This window comes from Mobula hypostoma, chromosome 6 (assembly GCF_963921235.1).
Source record: "Mobula hypostoma chromosome 6, sMobHyp1.1, whole genome shotgun sequence".
Lineage (NCBI taxonomy): Eukaryota > Metazoa > Chordata > Chondrichthyes > Myliobatiformes > Myliobatidae > Mobula > Mobula hypostoma.
Window position 1 is genome coordinate 70,016,054 of NC_086102.1, and position 19,764 is coordinate 70,035,817.

The window sequence follows — 19,764 nt, forward strand, 5'->3', positions numbered from 1 at the left end:
AATAGGTTAGTTTCTGAATGAACATTGTAAAAGTTGAAGAACAAGTACGGGGGCAATTGATTGGATGCTTCAGAAGTAAAACACTGGCATGTGGGAGAATTTTTATACTTAGTACTCTCATAACAAAGAAAACATAAAGGAATAAGTTTCAGAAGATGTTATCAGTTGTAATATTTGAGAGTAATTTAGAGTGTAGGATGTATTAGATGTAAAATATAACTTGATATGAGAATTTTCTCAATTAGAATACTTACTTTGTATCAGACTTACAAACAGTTCTAGTGCAGCTTATCTGTTTTACTTAGAGGTTTATAATTGTATTTGGAATTTTGAAATTTTATACAGAACCATGCTGTTTATTCAGACTATTTAAACATATGATAAATTACTTGTTGTAATTACGTTTCCTAAACATTAAAGAATTTTAAAGAGCTTGTTGCCCTTGCCATCCTTAACTAGTTAGTCCTTCAGATTAAAGGCTGAAAATGATTTGGAATTGAGGGTTGCTTAAAGTAAGCCCATATGAAGAGAATATTTACAAATCACCCTCCCAGAATATTTAAGCTTAAAGGAGACTTTTTGCAGTCAATGAATTTATGATATTCAGAATTTCTTTATATCCAATAGTCACATGGATACCTGTTATTTGAAACCAGTTAGAAAGTAAAATAAGCTGGCAGAGTTGAATTGTGTTGTCACAAGGCAGTCATTTATGGATCTATTTCTTACACCACCTTTGTGTTTTATGTTGTCTTGAGCTACCTGTTGAATTTAATGGACTGCATGTCCTAATGAGACTGAGATTGTGCTCCATCAAGAAGAAGTAGTTGAGAGGAAATTTACTGTGAATCAATTTGGTAGGGGTAGAGAGGGAGAAACTGTTTTCACTGTCTTGTGGATAGGTAACAAAAAGTTAACAGTTGTTAAATATGTAAAGGGATGAAAGGCAGATAGGGAGGTGGGTAGAAGGAACAGGAGCAGGCTGTGATATTAGGGAGATCTAATTGCAGACATTCATATATTTTTAAAATGTTAATTTTAACATTTTTGTCTCTTTGGGGTACAAATCTTTTTTTTTTGCTTTGACAAATAATGCCTGTCTCCATCAAGGGATTCATTGCACCAAATCCATAATGAGCTTTGCGCAGCTTTACCAGTTTACAAGACGTTGTTTAATGAAGTGCTTTCCATGAATATAATAAGGACTGGCTGTAGTGTGATGGACATAATGCGAGCAGTTTCAATGGCAGTTTTCACAAGGAATTGAAGATGTACATAAAAAGGAAAACAAAAGCTGCTAGAGAAAAGTAAAGAGAATGTGAGTAGGTCTAATTGAACAGTTGTAGCAATGGTCCTCATTTTACATTTTATAAACTTATTTTCATCTAACAATGATGGCACTTCAAGGAAAATTTTGTACGGCAATGGGGAAAAGAGAAGGGGAATGAAAGGCGACATGAGCATTATCTTTCCACATGTATGGGTACCATTTTAGGCTTCTGCAGATATTTTAGTTATATGAAATGCAAGCGAAAACCTCTGATGAAATAAAAAAAAATTGTTGCAATCTGAAATTGAAATCCCATCCAATTTATCAAATGGAAGTTACATATTTTGAAGCAGAAATCTGAAATAGATGTGTGGACTTTTAGAGTAATTATAAGTTTGAAGAGTTCGAGCAGGACAAGGCTGTTAACAATTTATGATCTGATGATCTTATTAAGAAAGACCAAGGTGATTAGTTTTGGAAAATCTGGAACATTGTACCAATGTAACTGGAGGTGATCTCTAACATTTGATTGAGGAGATTTCAAGAAACGAGATGGTTTGCCTCTGCAAATAATTGCATGCTCTCGAAATGTAGTGATTCATGCAGATAAGTGCTACCAGATAACAGATAAATATCACTCATGATGATAAGCACACAACTCAGAAGTACAAGAAAAGCAATCATAGCATGGAAGTATGAAATTACTTAGAGTGAAAATGAGCTACAGTTTTACATTGTTGGGAACCAATAACCCAAGGAATAGTAGAACATCATATAGGCAATGGGGAACCACAAAGATCATGCCCTGATGTGGATTAAATTTGTAAATTTAAAAGAGCTACTAGCATTCAGATGTGAATGATCCACGGGTGTGTAGTATTCGGTATTATTTGTTAATCACAGGGTATCTTAAAATAATTTTTGCACCGTGCCTTATTTGATCATACTGAAATCACTTTTCTTGCTAAATCTGAAGTATGTTAAGCAAGTGATATAAAAAGTAAAGTGATGTACTTTTGAAAAGTGATATTTCACACTGTGGTTGTATAAGAACGGTGTGGTCATCTTAATCAAATACAACAGAGTGGAAAGAATGAGCTTTTTCTGAGTTCTGAATATGTCTTCAAGCCCAACAATTACTCTTTGTTTTCTGTCTATTAACTGCTGTGTTACTGCTTTGGTATTTTCTGGTAGACAGATGCAGCCCTGATGTATGATGCAGTGTACGTGGTATCCGCAGCTTTTCGACAAGCCTTTCAAATGACTGTCAGCTCCTTACAGTGTCACAGACACAAGCCCTGGCGCTTTGGATCTCGGTTTATGAATCTCATCAAAGGGGTAAGAAAGATCCTCTCCAATGACTTTCAGGTGGCCATTTGTTCTCAACCTCAGTTTAAGCAGTTAGAGGAAGAGTACTGAGGGATATCTCCAAGATTAACAATTTATTACTTGCAGCATTTGTGGGAATATATTAGAATACAGATTATTAATATACATTTTTATTTTGATCTATTAAGCATGTTACTGTTGTACCGTGAGAACACCACAAACACATTGCGAATCTCTTATGTTTTTATTTACATTGATTCCTGGAGTCGATAAGGTCAGTGATGTTGTGAGAGACAATGGCCTGGTGTTCCTTAGTGGGGTCCTGTTCAAGGGGTAAATGAGAGGAGGTGTCTGAGAGTTGGCACTGGGCCTCAGCAAGGTGGAGGTCAGTAAGCCGGACTAATCAGCACCCCCTTATCTGCAGGTTTGATGGTGAGGTCAGGGTTAGTGCAGAGGGAGTGCAGAACAGAGCGTTCAGAAGGAGTAAGGTTGGAACTGGAGAGAGGCATGTTGAAGTCTAGATGGTTGATGTCTCTTCAGCAGTTGGCAATGAAAAGATCCAGAGCAGGCTGAAGACCAGGGTGGGGTGTCCAGGAAGAGGAGGAGGGTTGAAGACGGGGGAAGGGGTCATCGGTGTAGGGTGGAGAGTCCTTGCCAAAAAAATAGGCTTGGAGATGGAGATGGTGGAAGAAGAGACCGGCGTTGTGGCGGGTGCTGGACTGACTGAGTTGTGGGTGCAGGGGGACAAAGGTGAGGCCCTTACTAAGGACAGAATGTTCTGCTTCAGAGAGAGGTAGTTCAGAGAGGATGATGAAGACCTGGCACGGATGAAAGATGGGATCAGAGGGGGGAAGAGGGTTGTGTCAGAGGAGAAGGGAGGTTCAGGGATGGTGGGGTTAAGAGGATGATGGAGTCTCCGAGGACCGAAGAGCTGGCAGTGAGACCTGAGAGAGACTGCATTGTGGAGTGTTGGTGAGGGAAGAGGAGACGGGGGTTCCAGTGGCAGTGTACGAAGACTCGGCCTGGAGGTCAAGGTTGGAGTTGGAGTTGGAGGTTGTGCAATCAGCATTTTGGTGGTGTCTGAGGTAATTGGAACCTGCATTGATAGCGGTGGAGTCTGGGTTTAGAACCTGCTCTGGGTTGTTAGAGCCATTGAGATCAGCAGCTGAGATCGCAATCTGAAGACATCTGGGTCTGCCGGCATTGGTGACAGCAGTTTCTGTGGTCTGTAGATGGGCGGTCTTCCGATTCTTGCAGAATGTGAGAAAGTCAAAGAACCAGAGACTGAAAGTGTCGATCCAGCAGAGGATAAAGTAGCCTGCAGGTCCATTGCAGGTGGCGGAGGGAGAAGCCTGGAGTTGTGGAATGACTGGGATAGGTACACCAGGTACCTCCTCATGGCGGAAAGCGTGGCACGTAGAATGTGCTGGGAGAAGTAGTCAATTGAATGTGACTACCTGGGGTCCTCAGAGGGTCCGAATCGAGCAGCTTGAAAACGAACCTAGAAACCATGTGGTACAAGCTGGCTGTAAAGGAATGTTCCCAGAAAGGATACACGGATGTGGTAGCGAGTCTGTGTAAGCACATACTCGAAGTGTCGGAGAGCAGCAGAGATCACAGAGGGGGAGCAATGAGAGACGGTTTCACTGAATTCCCAGCGAAGGGAAGATTTAAACTTCTTCAGGGTAGGCCTCCCTGGAAGAGACTTCACAGTGTAGTAATCCAATCACAAACAAGAGAAAATCTGCAGATGCTGGAAATCCAAGCAACACACACAAAATGTTGGAGGAATTCAGTAGGCCAGGCAGCATCCATGGGAAACATTCGACATTTTGGGCCAAAGTTCTCAGCATCTGCAGATTTTCTCTTGTTTGTTCTTTGGACCTTGGAGTACTTTGGTAACTTATCTGGCAGAAAACCCTAATAAAAGCAGCCAATAGCATTGCAGGAGTATTGATAATGGCTGGGGACACTGGCCAGAGGAAAGCAATAGCAAACTACTTTTGTACAAAGATTTGCCAAGAACAATCACGGTCATGATCACCCATGGTATAAAACATGACACATAATGAATGAATTAGTGAAATAGCATTGTAGGTTTGCTCTAACTCCCCCCAAAACCAGCCTGTTGTCCTAAGACAAGGCCCTTGTAGCAAAAAGTAATATCTCGACTGCTCACATTATATGAGTGACTTTGGTAAGAACAAATCATCAAACGTTGTCCTTGAGTGTAGTACTTTAGGCAACAATGTGTGGAACATTGTACTGCAGACATGGGTCTGCTTTGTTCTGTATTTGTTTAAGGGTTGCATCATTATAATGTAAAAATGATTCTCAGGGGGATTATAGCATATAACTGGGAGTTGATGTTTTGGATTGTCATTGATTTTCAATTTTGTTAGTGTCTTTATTATTTAAATTTATGGTTATTTCTCAGGTGCTAGTAACCATAAAAATAGATCAATAATTTTCATGCTAGACCAGAAGGAAGATATTCAATGTTCTACACTGAAGAGCACTTTGCTTTTTGGTGACAACTTAATCTTTTTGACAGCCTGATGCTGATGTCAGTGAAACCTTCTACAGATTTGTTATGTGACTGGCATTCAAACTTAAATATCTTAAAAAGTGTACTTCCATTCAGGCTTTTGTATAATTACTGCTGCTGAAAGGATTAAGGGCAGATTAAGTAATGTGGATGGGTACTAATAAAATACTAATAAAGAATTTTATTACTCAAAATGCTGGAGGAACTCAGCAGACCAGGCAGCATCTATGGAGAAAAACAAACAGTCAATTTTTCGAGTCTGACCTGCTCAGTTCTTCCAGTGTTTTGTGTTTGTTACTCTGGACTTCCAGCATCAGCAGAATCTCTTGTGTTTGCGCATTTTATTTCATTTTAGTTTGAGATGCAATATTCGACCGTTTTTTTTGGTTTTTCTCCCAAGTCCTCTTTTGTGGCAAAGTTGGGTAATAAAATTTAAAGACAGATTATTTAAACATTCCTGGGTAAAAAAGAAAATGATGATGCCATACACAATTGAATATTGTGAATAAATTTCAAGATATGACTCTGGCTAAGAATTAATATTGAAAAAATTAAGCAACTTTCAACTTCATCAAGCTGACCTCTGGGCCTGAATTGAAAGTTCCCATTGCTTTAGAATGAATGCATGTGCTACAAGCACTAATTCATAAAGCAAAATCCTTCATCAAGGTTAAATTGATCCAAATCCAGAGCCTATCTGCTTAATCTGACCATGCTACTTTTCAAACTGGTGATAACTAAAGTGAAATTTAATGTGTTTTATATTCTTGTTCTTTTAGACTCAGTGGGATGGCCTAACGGGTCGGATTGCCTTCAATAAAACTGATGGAATGCGGAAAGATTTTGATTTGGATATTATAAGTCTGAAGGAAGAAGGACTGGAGCAGGTAAACGGCACAGTGTTACACCAACTGGTTAATTGTAAGAAAAAAAAACATTCTTGCTCAATTTCTTTTGTTGATTGAAAACCCTGGGCTGCCAGTTACATTAAAAGAATATTGATCAATGCCAAAAGTGTTGTAACCTTCAATAGAGCCTGGGTTTCATTGATCTTTAAAATCTTTGTTGCCTGAAAGGATATTCCGTATAAATAGTCTGAGAATTTGTGCCTGTGTATATCAATTTGTAACACTCTTCCTTCCATTTCAGCAGCTTGTGGTTTTTTTGTACCAATTTGTTTCCAAGAATGACAAACCAGTGCCACACAGAGGGATTACTGCATTGTCAATGTGTTGTTCATTGAATCAGCTATTATACTGAACTTAGTGTATCTCTGAAGTCTAGGAAGATGCTGTTTCCCATATTGCCAGTGAAAGGGCTGTGTTCCAGCCAAATCTGCTATTTGAACATTACCAAAAAGATCACATTATAATTTATTAGAATGCCACTGTGATATCCTGCACATGATTTACACACATTAAAATCATTACGTATAAATATTAAGTATCAGATAGTCTTTTCTTCAGGGCATGCTGAAAAACTATGCATTTCGCATTTCTCCACATACAATAAATCTTGTGTAGTTATTATCATTGTGATTGACTAAAGCATTTTTGTTTATTAACAGACCACTACTTGATGGCACAAGAATGAGATTAATGTCCATGACAATTAATCAAGTTATTAACCCTAAAATAATGTATGAAATAATCTATTGCATCAGTAGCTTTGATAAACCATTCCTTTGCAACGATGTTAGGTTTACTAATTGCTTCAAACATAAATCCTACCATTCGTTTTGGCCCAGAGTCGGTCCCTATTCTAATAAAAACAATACTGGAACCCTTTGTCCTTAGGGGAGAAAGTTGAGTTTGATACTGCCATCAGTGTCATGCAGTCCATTGTCACAATGCATGGGAATTTTGCCGGTGTTTAAATACCTCACTGCCCATTCCTCCATTTTAAAGCCTGCCTTATTGATGAAGGCACTTAATCAGCAAAACAAACTTCCAGGCAGCAATTGTCTGTCTGAAAATGAACAAGACAGTTCATGGTCCAGGCTATCAACTTTAGCCTGAGCTGAGGATTTGATCCCAAATCCTGTCTATCACAAACATTGCCGAAGTTCACCTCCACAGTTTTTGTTCTGCCTGCACCTCTACCCTGTACTACAGGAGTGTGTTAAAGGAGGCTTAGCGAATAAGTTCCCAGATACAGAGCACTGAAACACGGCTGCCAAAATAGGAAAGATTAAAATTGGAGATGCAGAAAAGTCTAGAATTGGTGCAGTATGGGTATCTGAAGGTTGTTCTATCTGGAAGTAACAACAGAGATGAGAAAAGGCAATACCTGCCACACCAGGTTTGAAACCAAATATGAGAAATTTAACATCAAGAAGTTGTTTATCTGAGAGTTATTATCGGTCTGTGAGCACAGGATATGGTGCAATTAGCACGTGCCCAACAGAAACATAGCTGACCTTGAGTTAATGGAGAATAGAGCTGGGAATGGCTGGGCGAGAGTGCTTTGGGATAATCAGTACTCGGAGTGGCAATAGAGTGGGTAAAGATGTCAGCACCAGATGAGCTTCGGCCAGGGCGAAGGATACTGAGGCATAGTTCAGAAAATTGTCTCGATAAATAGTGTGAAGAAATAGAAAGATCCTTCTCATTGAAGTTAACAGCACGCGAATCAGAATCAGGTTTAATATGTGTTGTGAAATCTGTTGTTTTACAGCAGCAGTACATTAGAATACATAATAAAAACTATAAATTACAATAAGTATATATTTTTTAAAAGAAAATTAAATCAAATACAGTAAGCAGTGAAAAAGGGGGAAAAAGTCCTGAGGTAGTTTTCACAGATTCATTATCCATTCTGCAATCTCTTGGCAGTGGGAAAGAAGCTGTTTCTAAAATGTTGAGTGTGTGTCTTTACCTTCCTGTAGCTCCTCCTTGATGATAGCAATGAGAAGAGAGCATGTTCTGGGTGATGGAGTTTCCTTAATAATGGGTGCTGCCTTTTTGAGGCATTGCCTTTTGCTAGGGAGGCTGTATCCATGATGGAACTGGCTGAGTTTACAATCCTCTGCAGCTCTTTCTGATACTGTGCAATGGCCCTCCATACCTGACAGTGATGCAACCATTTAGAATGTTCTCCACAGGACATCTGTAGAAAGTTGCAAGTGTCTTCAGTGACATACGAAACTCCTCATGAAATATAGCCGCTGTTGTGCCTTCTTTGTAATTGCATCAGTATGTTGGGCCTGGGATAGATACTCAGAGATGTCGACTCCTAGGAACTTGAAATGGCTCATCCTTTGCACTTCTGTTACTTTGGATGATTTTCTGGCTATGCTAAATACATTAAAAATGTCGGTGCGTTCCCATCAGGCTGGATAGTAATGGAAATGTGCTTTAAGAGGATAGTGTGGAAAAACATTGTCAAAGACTGCAAAGGACTAGAGCCAAGAAGGATTTGATGACTACAGCTGTATATATTCACTTTGCGACTTTGTTAAGAGCTCTTTCAGCACTGTGACAAGGGCAGAATCCTGATTGCAGGAATTTAAACATGAAGTTCCAGGAAAAAAACTACAAAAAAATTCAGCTACAGATTGGCAAGTATGATGATGTGGCCATCTCTGAAAATTGGCTAAAGGATGGCTAGAATTGGGAGCTGAACGTCCAAGGATATGCAGTGTATTGGAAAGTTAGATTAGTAGGGGCCCTGTGTATAAGAAATATTATTAAATCATTATAAAGGGATGACATAGGATCAGAATGTGTAGAGTCTCTATGGGTTGAGTTAAGAAATGGCGAGGGTAAAAGGACCCTAAAGTCAGTTGTATACAGGCCTCCAAACAGCAGCGGGGATGTGGATTACAAATTACAGCAGGAGATAGAAAAGGCATGTCAGAAGGGCAATGTCATGATAATCGTTGGGGATTTTAACATGACAGTGGATTGGGAAAACCAGGCCAGTACTGGACCTCAAGAGAGAGAATTTGTAGAATGTCTAAGGGATGGCTTTTTAGAACAGACTTTTGTTGAGCCCACTAGGGGACTGGCTGTGCTGGATTGGGTGTTGTGCAATGATCCAGAGGTGATAAGAGAGCTTAAGGTTAAGGAACAGTTAGGGAACAGTGATCACAATATGATCGAGTTCACTTTGAAATTTGAGAAGGAGAAACTAAATTCCAATGTGTTAGTATTTCAGTGGAATAAAGGAAATTACAGTGGCATGAGAGGGGAACAAGCCAAAGTTGACTGGAAAGGGACACTAGCAGGAAGGACAGCAGAGCAGCAATGGCTGGAGTTTCTGTGAAAAATGAGGGAAGTGCAAGACAGATATATTCCAAATAATAAGAAATTTTCGAATGGAAGAAGGACACTACCGTGACTGACAAGTGAAGTCAGAGCCAAAGTAAAAGCAAAAAAGAGGGCATACAAGGAATCCAAAGCTAGTGGGAAGGTAGAGGATTGGGAAACTTTTAAAAACTTGTAGAAGGAAACTAAGAAGTTCAATAGGAAGGAAAAAATGAATTATCAAAGGAAGCTGGTGACTAATATCAAAGAAGATACTAAAAGGTTTTATCAGTATATAAAGGGTAAAAGAGAGTTGAGGGTAGATTTAGGACCAATACAAAATGACGCAGGAGATATTGTAATAAGAGATGCAGAGATGGCAGAGGAACTGAATGCATATTTTGCATCAGTCTTCACAGTGGAAGACATCTGCAGTATACTGGACATTCAGGAGTGTCAGGTAATGAAGTATATGCATCTGATGGAATGCACACCTGAGTTCTGAAGGAAGCAGCTGGAGAGGTTGCGGAGGCATTAACAATGATCTTTCATGAACCAATAGATTCTGGCATTGTACCAGATGATTGGAAAATTGCAAATGTTACTCTGCTATTTAAGAAGGGTGGGAGGCAGCAGAAAAGAAACTATGAAATTACAAGCAGTGTAGACAAAGGAGATGCAGTTGTTGTGGTGTACTTGGATTTTCAGAAAGCCTTTGACAAGGTGCCACACATGAGACTGCTTAACAAGACACGAGCCCATGGAATTACAGGGAAGTTACTAGCACGAGTGGAGTATTGGCTGATCGGCAGAAAACAGAGAGTAGGATTAAAGGGATCCTATTCTGTCTGGCTGCCGGTTGCCAGTGGAGTTCCACAGGGGTCGGTGTTGGGACTGCTGCTTTTTACGATGTATGTCAATAATTATGTATGTATGACTATGGGATTAATAGACTTGTGGCTAAATTTGCCGATGATACAAAGATACATGGAGGAGCGGGTAGTGTTGAGGAAATAGAGAGCCTGCAGAGAGACTGGGATAGTTTAGGGGAATGGGCAAAGAAGTGGCAAATGAAATACAGTATTGGTAAGTGAATGGTCATGCACTTTGGTGGAAGAAATAAATGGGCAGACTATTATTTAGATTGGGAGAGAATTCAAAATGCAGAGATGCAAAGGGACTCCTTGTGCAGGATGCCCTGAAGGATAACCTCCAGATTGAGTCAGGGTTGCAGAAGGCAAATGCAATGTTGGTACTCATTACTAGAGTTATAGAATATCTGAGCAGGGATGTGATGTTGAGGCTATATAAGGCACTTGTGAGACCACACTTGGAGTGTTGTGTGTTGTTTTGGGCTCTTTATTTTAGAAATGATATACTGACATTGGAGAGGGTTCAGAGAAGATTCATGAGAATGATTCCAGGAATGAAAGGGTTACAGTATGAGGAACGTCTGGCAGCTCTTGGGCTGTATTCTCTAGAGTACAGAAGAATAAGTGGGGGATCTCATTAAAACATTCCGAATGTTAAAAGACCTAAACTTATTAGATGTGGCAAAGTTACTTCCCATGGTAGGGGAGTCTAGGACAAGAGGGCACGACCTCAGGATTGAAGGACGTCCATTTACAACAGAGATGCAGAGAAATTACTTTAGTCAGAGTGTGGTAAATCTGTGGAATTTTCTGCCACAAGCGGCTGTGGAGGCCAAGTCACTGGATGCATTTAAGGCAGAGATAGGTAGGTTCTTGATTAGCCAGGGCGTCAAAGGGTATGGGGAGAAAGCAGGGGAGTGGGGCTGACTGGAAGAAATGGATCAGCCCATGATTGAATGGCAGAGCAGACTCAATGAGCCGAATGGCCTACTTCTTCTCCTATATCTTATGGTCTTAAAATTAGTTAGTAGCAAGATGTTCAATGACTTTAGAGAGAAATAGGGATTTGGCATAGGGATGGACGGGATCATAGGCTTATTTATTGTAGAGAGGCGTGATGACAATAGTGCTGAGAGGGGACAATACCCGGAAGGGGAGAGGCAACAACATCACCTCACATGAAATCCTGATGAAGAATGTGTTGGTCTGAAATTTAGTGGAAATGGAAACAAGCAGGCAGGATTTAGCTCCCATGGGCAAAATGAGCTTGAAAAGATCATGAAGTGATGGAAGAGTAATTGGTAAATGATGCAAGCTCAGTTTTATTATAGGAGTGTGGGCCAGTGTCAAAGGAAAAGAATGGAATTATCAGAGGAGGGTGATTCAATGCTGACAGTCTTGTTGACAGAGATGGAGAGATGTATATAGAAACTTAGAAACATAGAAAATCTACAGCACAATACAAACCCTTCGGCCCACAAAGTTGTGCCGACATTTCCCTACCTTAGAAATTACTAGGCTTAATCCATTGCCCTCTATTTTTCTAAGATCCATGTACCTATTCAAAAGTCTCTTATAAAACCCTATTGTATCGACCTCCACCACCGTTGCCGGCAGCCCATTCCACGCACTCACCACTCTCTGCATAAAAAACTTACCCCTGACATCTCCTCTGTACCTACTCCCCAGCACCTTAAACCTGTGCCCTTTTGTGGCAGCCATTTCAGCCCTGGGCAAAAGCCTCTGACTATCCACACGATCAATGCCTCTCATCATCTTATACACCTCTATCAGGTCACCTCTCATCCTCTGTCGCTCCAAGGAGAAAAGGCCGAGTTCACTCAACTTGTTTTCATAAGGCATGCTCCCCAATCCAGGCAACATCCTTGTAAATCTCCTCTGCACCCTTTCTATGGCTTCCACATCCTTCCTGTAGTGAGGTGACCAGAACTGAGCACAGTACTCCAAGTGGAGTCTGACCAAGGTCCTATAGAGCTGCTACATTACCTCTCGGCTCGTAAATTCAATTCCATGATTGATGAAGGCCAATACACCGTACGCCTTCTTAACCACAGAGTCAACATGCGCAGCTGCTTTGAGTATCCTATGGACTCAGACTCCAAGATCCCTCTGATCCTCTGCACTACCAAGAGTCTTACAATTAATACTATATTCTACGATCGTATTTGACCTACCAAAATGAACCACTTCACACTTACCTGGGTTGAACTCCATCTGCCACTTCTCAGCCCAGTTTTGCTTCCTATCAAAGTCCTGCTGTAACCTCTGACAGCCCTCCACACTATTCACAATACTCCCAACCTTTGTGTCATCAGCAAACTTACTAACCCATCCCTCCACTTCCTCATCCAGGTCATTTATAAAAATCACAAAGAGTAAGGGTCCCAGAACAGATCCCTAAGGCACACCACTGGTCACTGACCTCCATGCAGAATATGACCCATCTACAATCACTCTTTGCCTTCTGTGGGCAAGCCAGTTCTGGATCCACAAAGCAATGTCCCCTTGGATCCCATGCCTCCTCACTTTCTCAATAAGCCTGCAGTGGGGTACCTTATCAAATGCCTTGCTGAAATCCATATACACTACATCTACTGCTCTTCATTCATCAATGTGTTTAGTCACATCCTCAAAAAAATTCAATTAGGTTCGTAAGGCACGACCTGCCCTTGACAAAGCCATGCCGACTATTCCTAATCATATTATACATCTCCAAATGTTCATAAATCCTGATTCTCAGGATCTTCTCCATCAACTTACCAACCACTGAAGTAAGACTCACTGGTCTATATTTTCCTGGGCTATCTCTACTCCCTTTCTTGAACAAAGGAACAACATCCGCATCCCTCCAATCCTCCGGAACCTCTCCCGTCCCCATTGATGATTCAAAGACCTTTGCCAGAGGCTCAGCAATCTCCTCCCTCACCTCCCACAGTAGCCTGGGGTACATCTCATCTGGTCCTGGCGACTTATCAAACTTGATGCTTTCCAAAAGCTCCAGCACATCGTCTTTCATAATATCTACAAACGTTTGTACATGCTCAAGCTTTTCTGTCTGCTGAAAGTCATCACTACAATCACCAAGATCCTTTTCCATAGTGAATACTGAAGTAAAGTATTTATTAAGTGCCTCTGCTATTTCCTTCGGTTCCATACACACTTTCCCACTGTCACACTTGATAGGTCCTATTCTTTCATGTCTTATCCTCTTGCTCTTCACATACTTATAGAATTCCTTGGGGTTTTCCTTAATCCTACCTGCCAAGGCCTTCTCATGGCCCCTTCTGGCTCTCCTAATTTCCTTTTTAAGCTCCTTCCTGTTAGCCTTATAATCTTCTAGATCTCTAACATTACCTAGCTCTCTGAACCTTTTGTAAGCTTTTCTTTTCTTCTTGATTAGACGTATTACAGCCTTTGTACACCACAATTCCTGTACCCTACCATAACTTCCCTGTCTCATTGGAACGCACCTATGCAGAACTCCACACAAATATCCCCTGAACCTTTGCCACATTTATTCCGTACTTTTCCCTGAGAACATCTATTTCCAATTTAAGCTTCCAATTTCCTGCCTGACAGCCTCATAATTCCCCGTACTCCAATTAAACACTTTTCTAACTTGTCTGTTCCTATCTCTCTCCAATGCTATTGCAAAGGAGATAGAATTATGATCACTATCTCCAAAATGCTCTCCCACTGAGAGATCTGACACCTGACCAGGTTCACTTCCCAATGCCAAATCAAGTACAGTCTCTCCTCTTTACATATCTACATATTGTGTCAAGAAACCTTCCTGAACACATCTAACAAAATCCATCCTATCTAAGCCCCTTGCTCTAAGGAGGTGCCAATCGATATTTGGGAAATTAAAATCTCCCATCACGACAACTCTTATTATTACACCTTTCCAGGATCTGTTTCCCTATCTGCTCCTCAATATCCCTGTTATTATTGGTCAGCCTATAAAAAACACCCAGTAAAGTTACTGACCCCTTCCTGTTCCTAACCTCCACCCATGGAGACTCCGTAGACAGTCCCTCCATGGCGTCCACCTTTTCTGCAGCCGTGACACTATCTCTGATCAACAGTGCCACACCCCCAGTTCTTTTGCCTCCCTCCCTGTCCTTTCTGAAACATCTAAAACGCGGCACTTGAAGTAACTATTCCTGTCCCGGAGCCATCCAAGTCTCTGTAATGGCCACAACATCATAGCTCCAAGTACTGATCCAGGCTCTAAGCTCATCCGCTTTGTTCACAATACACCTTGCATTAAAATAGATAACATCTCAAGCCATCTGTCTTATGAAGCGTGTTTCCATAAAGAAAAAGAAATAAGAATTATCTCAGCATTTGAGTATTTTCTTGGAAAAGAGTAGATGATATTTCCAAAAGTATATCTGCAAGAAGTAATCAGAGACATTCTTAACAGTGATTGAGACAATAGAAGTAGTAAATCATGTGCACTTCAGGTGGTGCTTGAAATCATCAAACTGAGGGAGGATATATGATACAGGAGTGGAGAGTAAATTATATTTCTGAATAAAGTTTTAAAAAGAATGATGTTAAATAAGAGCAATACCTGGTGTACAAGATGAAGCAGACATAAATGCTAATAGCATTACTTTAGAATCCACTTCACTGATGAATGAAACAGTGTCCTGTTATTTTTGGAAAACACAGGAAAATGTGGCATAAATGGTTTATATAAATTATGAAAAACCATTTGTTATTCTTTCTTTGGCTTTATTCTAATACATCAGTAAGATTTTGTTATTTTAACAAAGTATTTTATTTTTTCCAAGCCTTCTGGTGACTCTCCTTATTACTACAATAAAATATGGCGGAAGGTTTGTACTGAGAGAAGCATCATTTATTTTATTATGCGTAGTTTTTTTATAAGTAGTTGTGCTTAGTTTAGTTTCCCATTTAATATAATATTTTTATTTGAGTTCAAGAATAAAACGTTACACTGAATGAAAAATATTGTCTGTTATGCATACATTGACTCATTCCTAAGATAACTCTACAGATGTCACAGCACTTATGGAACATTCCACTGCAGAAAACATACTTTCAAGCTTATTAACATTTATTCTATTCCAATTGAGCTTTGAAGAACTGCAAAATCTCCTAAAGAGTGAGTTGTTTCATTTCTCCTTCTCTATCACTCATTATTGTACCGAGATAAAAAACAAGTGTTCCAAGCCCATGTTTGAATACATGACCTGTTCTCTATCATCCAGTAAAACTGCATAAATAATGTCTTGCTTTATAATTGATCTTCATAATCAATTGGTGTTGCCAATCTGTTTCCTACCTTTATGTAGTTCAACTATTTAGTTTGCAAAACAGAAAGAAATACCATCTTGTAATCCTTTCATTGGTTATGTGACAGGTTGAATGGATTTCTTGTTGGGATTTTGCACACTCCAGTCAGCTGTGCAGATGTAGAACAACACATTTAGCAGTGTTAGTCTGCATTGTTTATGAGTCAGTTGGTTATAATGTTTAATTCATGTACACTTGTCCATCAGTCTATCCATCAGTCTATCCATGAGTTCAATGTTGTTAAATTGGTGTTAAGGTTAATGGACTAGCTCTCTCCAAGATGATTATCACTAACAACATCCCAAAGCTGCTATTATCAATTGCTTCTTTGATCTCAATCATCAACTTATTCACTATCTTCATACTGCTTCTTTCTACTTCACGGATAATATTTTTCCCATTTCTATTATTTACCCATCTAATGTATCTAAAACATACAAGCTTTTGTTTGAGTCACATGGCCTTGAGGGAACGAGACTGAGGGATTGGTTCGTCTTACTCTGCATTGTATATTGAGGAGTCTTCTCCAGCACCACACATCAACTCAGTCAAATTTCTTGTATTCTTATCATGAAAATCCAGCCTTCACATCTGCACCACTTGCAATGAAGCCAAAACAGACTGAAACTTGTTGGGAAAAGTACATTTCAAGTAAAAATAACATTATTTATTTATGTTTTAACATGAAGATTTTATTGTCCTTTGATTGTAGATTGGAATCTGGAATTCAAACACAGGACTTAACATGACAGCCAATCTGAAGGACAAGCCCTGCAATATCACTGATTCATTGGCCAATAGAACTCTCTTGGTTACCACTATTTTGGTAAGCTTTCTTTTATATTGCAGAAGTGCCTCAAAACCTCATTAGCATGTTCACGCAAACAAAACAATCTTATAATGTTAAAAATTGCCCCTTATTATTGGTTAAAATCTACATCCTTTGGGAGGGAACATCATTCAATAACTATGAAGTTCTGATGCTCTGTAGGTGATAAGTGGGGAAAAAAATTAAATGTGGACACAAGATTGTAATTATCAATCAATATCTATTACTGAACCTGATTTAGCCTTCAATAAAAAAAACTGCACGTTTTGTTCCTTTATTACTATTGCCCATCAGAGGAAATAGATTAATTCGAAATGTCATGTAATATTCTAAAAGATTTTATTCATTATTTGTCCTGTAGGAAGATCCCTATGTGATGCATAAGAAATCTGACAAGCCCCTTTATGGGAATGATCGCTTTGAGGGTTATTGCCTTGACTTATTGAAAGAATTATCAAATATTCTGGGCTTTACTTATGAAGTTAGGCTGGTAGCTGATGGAAAGTATGGGGCACAGAATGAGAAGAGCGAGTGGAATGGAATGGTTGGAGAACTCATCAACCATGTAAGTGAATATATTCAAAACTGTTTAAAAACAGAATTGCTTGAAATTAAGGTTGTTAGTTTTTTCTTTTCAAATCTGTGATATCGTGCAACATTTACTTGAAAAATGGCTTCTCTCCACCATTGTTGACAGAACTCTCAACTGGTTTATTTCCTTCTGTCATCCCTTCATCCCAGCCAGTGTAAGGATAAGGCTCCCCTTGTCCTTTCCTTCCACTTTCAACATTTCAACTATCTTAATTTCTGCCAATGAGATTTCACCACCAAACACGTCTTCTCCTTCCTCTTCCCTATCTCAGCATTCTGAACAGGCCATTCCCTGTTTCTGATTCAGTCTTCCATTTCCATCAATCTCTCCTCCCCTCACTGCATTTTCCAATCCATAGTGACACACACAAAAAGCAGGAGGAGCTCAATAGGTCAGCCAGCACCTATGGAGAGGAATAACCAGTCAGTGTCTTTCATCTGGACTGGAAAGGAAGGAGGAAGAAGCCAGAATAAGAAGGTGGAGGGAGGGGAAGAGTAATAGCTATTAAGTGATAGGCAAAACCAGGTTAGGTTGTAGGTGGTGGGTTGGGGAGGGGAGATGAAATGAGAAGTTGGGAAGTGATAGGTGGAACAGATAAAGGAATCTGATAGGAGAGGTCATGGACCGTGGGGGAAAAGGAAGGAGAAGAGGCAACAGAGGGAAGTGGTAGGCAGGTGAGGAGAAGAAAGGGGGTAAGAGGGGAGCCAGATTGGGGAATGGAAAAGAGAAGGGAGAGGGGGCGAAATGAAATTGATGTTCATACCATCAGATTGGAGGCTGCCTAGGCAGAATAGGAGACGTTGCTTCTCCAACCCGAGAGTCGCCTCTTGGTGACTGTAGAGGAGGCCATGGACTGACGTGTCAGAATAGGAATGGGAAGTAGAATTAAAATGGTAGCCACTGAGACTCCTCGCCTTTTAAGCCAGACAGAGTGAAGGTGTTTATGACTTTTCAATCCATGTCAGGAGATTCAATGTCTGCTGTTTTTCTTTTCTTCCCTTACCACCATCCAGGGATTCAAACAGTCCTTCCAAGTAAAAAAGCAATTTGCTGTCAATTATTGTATTGCATTTGGTGCTACTTTGGAAGAACCAAACACAAATAGGTGACTGCTTTGCACAAAGTCTCCAGTCTCCTGTCACTATAATTCTTCATTCCCCTCTTACCTTGATATCTTTGTCCTCAGCTACTAGTATTTTACTAAGGATGCCCAATATAAAGGCAAGGAATTGCACACCATCAATCATCTAGGTATACTTTTGAATTTACTAATTTTTGATAGTCTCCTTTGTCCTCCACAGATGTAGATGTAGTCCTGTATCTCAATTTTTCTTCTCCATTTGTAGTTTTTTAAAATAATTGTGACCATAACAACTTTGGTTTGCATCTTATCAGAGGCATTATCATGGTTGTCTCCATTCAACCATGTCTCCTTTTCCAGTATTGATGAAGGGGCCTTGAAATGAAACATAGGCGGTTCTCCATCCCCACATCTTCCCCTCCCCACCCTCCCCATCCAACAATGCTTAACCTGCTGAGTGCTTCCAGCATTTTAAGTTTAATGTACCTTTATAATGTGTCTTGAAGCATTCTCCAATAAATGAAAAGGTATTATTTTTACTAATCCTTTCTGCATGTCAAATAAGTAGTTCCTCCACAGTAGCAGTAGGGGATATGTCAGCTGTGCGGTGATCTGTGAGACTCAATGAACATACCTTGTCAGAATAACTGTCATTGCATTTCCTCATTCTAGTGTAATTCTGAATATGCCAATTGCAGGCTTTGCTTGCAGACTATTAAATAGGAGTTAATGAAGTTTGAAGGGAAGGTGCTGAGCTCTTTTTTTCCCTGAGTAATGTCCTGTTAATGTGTTGAAAGATATTTATTCATAAATTAAGTGATTAATCAAATTGATTTCTCAAAATGCAGCATAATTTTAGTAAAATACTTGAGCACCAAGAACTATTGACAGCATTGGATCTTAACAGATCTGGTTCCTGTGGAAAGCAGACGAATGTCTGGTGGTGAGATTCCATTCTTATTTATGACTCTCTAGTTAATACTCTCTGTTTTCTGTTTATCAGTTTACTTTTAACTACATAGTTTTCTTTTAAAAAATCTTTGTTAAAATTTACCTCACAATCATCTTCTTTTATGGCTATCAGACATCCCACCCTGCAAAATCTCATTTCAGGGAGGTAGCACCATCAATTTGCAGGAGACTCCTGGAACTTCCGGGAGAGGTGGGATGTCTGCAATAGAGTAGCTCCTTAGCAGCTGGCCAGCTAGTTTAAATAACATTAGCTATGCTAATGAATGAATGACACCTGTTAAACTCACCTCAACATGTCTTTTACAGTCTTAACCCACCATGGGCTGGGTTAAGTCACTGTTGCAAACAGTGCAGCGAGCAACACTGTCATTATTTTTGACTCCTATTAGGCAGGGGTGCACTTTAATGTAGTCTGGGGTGACGTACATTTCATATTTTCTTTTTTGGAACACTCTCGCTCTTGCTCTCGCTCTCTCGCTCGAGGTCGCTCTCTCTCACGCTTGCTTTCTCGCTCTCTCTCTCGTGGTCACTCACTCGCGCTTGCTTTCTTGCTCTCGCTCTCTCTCTCTCTCATGGTCACCGTCACTCGTGCTTGCTTTCTTGCTCGCACTCGCTGTCTCGTGTTTGCTTTCTTGCTCTTGCGCTCGCTCTCTCATTCTTTCTCGTGCGTTCTCT

General features: G+C 40.1%; 1 protein-coding gene across 2 annotated transcripts in view; it reads left to right on the forward strand.

Annotated features, from left to right (window-relative positions):
• LOC134348089 (glutamate receptor ionotropic, kainate 1-like) overlaps positions 1–19,764 on the forward strand; it is a 370,881-nt gene that overhangs the window by 267,668 nt on the left and 83,449 nt on the right. The window contains exons 7-11 of one of the 2 annotated variants that reach the window (XM_063050936.1): positions 2,465–2,608; positions 5,927–6,034; positions 15,090–15,134; positions 16,328–16,441; positions 16,806–17,009. In XM_063050936.1, coding sequence (XP_062907006.1) covers positions 2,465–2,608; positions 5,927–6,034; positions 15,090–15,134; positions 16,328–16,441; positions 16,806–17,009 — 615 coding nt within the window. The remainder of the gene's footprint in view (positions 1–2,464; positions 2,609–5,926; positions 6,035–15,089; positions 15,135–16,327; positions 16,442–16,805; positions 17,010–19,764) is intronic. The other variant, XM_063050933.1, reaches the window with a different exon arrangement.